General features: G+C 38.2%; 1 protein-coding gene across 1 annotated transcript; it reads left to right on the top strand.

Moving 5' to 3' along the window:
• The first annotated feature begins 831 nt into the window (after positions 1-831).
• On the top strand, positions 832-3,683 carry LOC116342254. The gene is made up of 5 exons (XM_031769762.1): positions 832-968; positions 1,146-1,324; positions 1,464-2,534; positions 2,615-3,467; positions 3,550-3,683. The coding sequence occupies exons 2-5, from the start codon at positions 1,154-1,156 to the stop codon at positions 3,681-3,683; spliced, it is 2,229 nt and encodes a 742-aa protein (XP_031625622.1). The 5' UTR covers positions 832-968; positions 1,146-1,153.
• The last annotated feature ends 399 nt before the right edge of the window (positions 3,684-4,082 follow it).

The following is a 4,082-nucleotide window of genomic DNA, read 5'->3' on the forward strand; positions in this document are numbered from 1 at the left end:
CTATGTCTATGAGATGTTCATCATAGATCGTATACCTGGAAGTAATGGGAGAAAAAAAAATGGAAGTTATTTCAATATATTAATCCCAACGGACAAATATGTAACGTTTTTAGGACATTTTAACGTTAAAAAATGTAACGCTTCGGCCCGGTTTAGTGGTCATTTCCGTGTCAAATGGAACGTAGATTTTGTGTGTAGTTTCCAGTATATTTACAACTTCCAATGGAATGATTCGTTCCACTTGTTTACTACCATACAAAAACATACTCTGACCGTATAATATGATCGCCACCCAATATGTGTATTGTACGTTAAGTTTTTGTATTTCAAATTTAATGATTTATTTACCGCAAGAAAATCCATTCTCTGCAAACAAATTAGATTTGAGTGATTTGATTTAATTTCCTGCAGAAGAATTTTTTTTTAAACGGCACTTGGCATTTATTTTTTCAAATACTTTCGTATTCATGAACGTATATGAATTTCTAATTTCGAAATCTGAAAGACATTCGAATTGAATTTGACAGTTGCCGTTCAACCATCGTCACTTTGAAAAAAGATGCAAACATCATAATTTTGTTTACATTTTAAAATGTGCTTTGTTTTGAGAATGCATCGTGGATTTTTAGTTCAAACAAACAGAATTCTTTCTTCTAATTTCAACGTATATATTGTAAATTTGCAAAGAATAGATTTATTTACGGTGAATTTTGTGCTTGTTCTTGTTTTGTTTTTAAAATAACAGAACATTTCCAAAGTCACACAGTAAGAAATCAAAGCGGCATTACAGTGTATTTTGTATCGAATTGATAGGAAGTTCATTTTATTTGTGTGGAAGTGCATTCTTCATTTTATATGGCTTTGTTGTGTGAATTTGACTGTGTATTAACTTCGAATTTGATGCCATTGGATTTTTGACTGTCAGAATATTGCGAATCGAATTCAGTTTAGCGAAAAATCCTCACAAGGCAAGTTGATTTAAACTGTTTGGCCATTCAATCATTGTTATTGTTGTACTCTCTATTGTGTGTGTTTTGTGCTTTGAAAGTGCGATTTGACGTTGTGTGTAGCCTTCAATTGTTTATATAATTATTTAACGCATTTTTTCTTTCTTTTTTCCGTTTTTTTTTTAAATTTTGAAATAGACTGCAAAATGGGTCGTCACAAGAAGGCTGATCCAAACGCCGACCAAAGGTGTATAAAGCAAGGACTGCCATCAATTATCCGTGAACGATATCGGGATGTAATTGTCGCAATCATTTCGTACTTATCGGTGAAGGCTACGAAGATCGCATGCCTTGCATCGTTACTATTTTTGATGAAGGTAAGTACACACATTTCTTTGACCAAATTTTATTTTTCGTCATTATTTCATCATTTTTTCGGCACTATGCGATCCATTTATATGAATCGATTTGATTGTTTGTCTCTCTCTCTCTATGTGTTCTGTGTTTCTTGAATAGGTCAATGAAGCACTCGACGATTTCAACTATGATTTTTTTGAAACCGATGAACCATCAACGATCATACACAACTGTTTTAAGGCCGTTCTTGTCGATAACATTGGTAACATATCGCTTATGTTACCTGGTTTCCGCAACATTGTCGACGCTGCACACATTGACTGGCCCACAAACGGTGGGTTCGGGAACGGTTTTAAATATATATGGGAGCAGTACTACGACAATGTCAAAACGAACCTGACAACGCATTGCGAGTCTCGATTGCGGAAGTTTTTTAAAATGAGAGCATTCGAACTCAACGACTACGCCATCAAGTACAATTATTTCAACAATTTGTACGGTATGATCGAATTCGAATTGCCATACTACGACGAGGAAGATATAAAAAATGCCATCAATTATACTTATCGTCGTCGAAACACCGCAATTGGCGACGTTGAACGTGAGATGCGATTGGGTGAACTATTGGATGAATTGCGTTGGTTGGGAGCACCGGACGATTGCAATATCCGTGACTTTGTGAAAGAGGATTGGTTCAAGTCGATTCGCATGTGGTCGGAAATTCAGCGCGATATTCGAAACTTTCACTTTGCATACGAAGATCGTCGCGATAAACCACAAATAAAAAACTTTGTCGTTGTGCCGATGTGCACTTTTCAGCGTCGACACATTCGAATTGACACCGACGCATTGTACGTTATCCTATCGAATGCGAAATTGGTGCCTCGAAAGTGCGGTAAACGGACACGTAAAGACGGAACAACAAATTTCAAAAACATCACGAGCAACGAATTTCGCACAAATAAAATCCTAAGTTGGAATTTATTCTTCGATGTGGAGAAAATTCTCAAACTTGTGCACAACAAAAAGGAATTCGATTCTCAAATTTGTTCCGATGGCGTATCTGTATCGTTGATGTACAAAAAACCGAAAGTACCACCAGTCGAGACAACAGATGACGAAATCAAGGCAATGTATGACAGCAATGAGTTGAAATATGCTGTTGGATGTGATCCGGGTATGCGAACGTGGAACGCTTCCGTACGACGAGATTTGCATACCAAAGAAGAGGTAAATTTGTCATTTAATAATGAATGAAAGCGATTGTGATTGTGAATACAATGTTGTTTTTGTTGTTTTCATTTTGTTAGGTGAATTTGCGTATATCCAGCAAGCGATATCACTGGGATGCGAAACAAGGCCTACGTAATGCAAAAGCCGAACGAATCACAAGATTGTTTACTTTCGAAGAGCAAGCCGATCGTAATCGAATTGCAGCTATGATTGGTGAAATGCCATCGCCAAAAGGACCATCATGGCGTTCGTACATTGAACATCGATTACGTGTAATGAATGATGGCATTGAAACATACTCAACCAAACAGTATGCACGCTTGGGACTGGACAAGCATATCGAATCGGTTCGTGCAATCGACAAAACGGCATGCAAAATGGTTCACAATCAACCATCAATTTTCTACATGGGAGCCAGCGGATCAACACCAGCTAATTCGCCGATTAAGATCAAGAAACATGTGCGATGTCCAGGCACACGGAAGCTGCTTGCGGCCATTATGAAACGTGGCAATTGCATCATTCGAATGGTCGATGAGTACATGACATCACAACATTGTCCATTGTGTTTCAAACGATTTCCACAACAAACTCGACGTGATCGATACAAGACATGTGTGGGTTGTGTACCAAATCCAATTGTTGGACTACCACGAACCATCGTAACCAATGTGAGCAAACGATTACTACAAATGCGACGAACAATTGAACGAATGTGGCGCGAGATGCGTGATATAGGCGATGTCATTGCTGCAACTCTTCGAGATGGACCGAATGCAGGTCGTTTGGTGTCAAAGAAGCAACGCTTCTTCAAAACATGGCTACCAAATGTTGCAAACGTTGAAATCGAGGGAGCTGCCGGAGCACAACCAACGCTCACAACTGTATGGCACCGTGATATCGCAGCAGCGAAGCTGATCTTTTACAAAGGTATGCAATCAATTGAAATTGATACAAATTTTGAAGCAATTGTTATACATCTAATGTGTTTTTGTTATGTATCATTCGGTAGGTGAATGCGTGGTGTTCAAGCGGACAATTCATCCAAATGTACGGAGACCACGCCGTGTTGACAACAATCAGCCATTGCCGTTGTATCGAGGTCAGAATCAGAATGTCAACAATGGACATCTGCAGCCGCAGTAGTAGCAGCCCTCATTCAACAACATTCAAACAATACTAAATTTAGAAATTAGTTTATAACAATTATTTGTTAGTTCGCTAGGCTTGATTAAATTGTGGCCTTGCCAAAGTACGAGTACCTCTTGGTATAAATTGTACTCGGTAAGTGGAGTCTATTGCATATACAATAGCATAATGATGATTATGAATCAAGTCAATTTTTTCATATCAGTCTAATTGAATTGTGCTTTCTTTTCTTTTTTTCTTTCCATTGCGACGGTAAAATTGACTGAAACTACACACGAATGCTACCCCAAATTCGACCGTAAACTTGGGCCTGGTAATGGGTGATTTGCGCTAACAATTGTTCCTTGGGATAAGTATTCATGTCAATGTGATTAAACCTTGTCGCATACTGTTGAT

Source organism: Contarinia nasturtii, unplaced genomic scaffold (assembly GCF_009176525.2).
Source record: "Contarinia nasturtii isolate CC-2019 unplaced genomic scaffold, AAFC_CNas_1.1 Cnas_scaffold_838, whole genome shotgun sequence".
Classification (NCBI taxonomy): Eukaryota; Metazoa; Arthropoda; class Insecta; order Diptera; family Cecidomyiidae; genus Contarinia; species Contarinia nasturtii.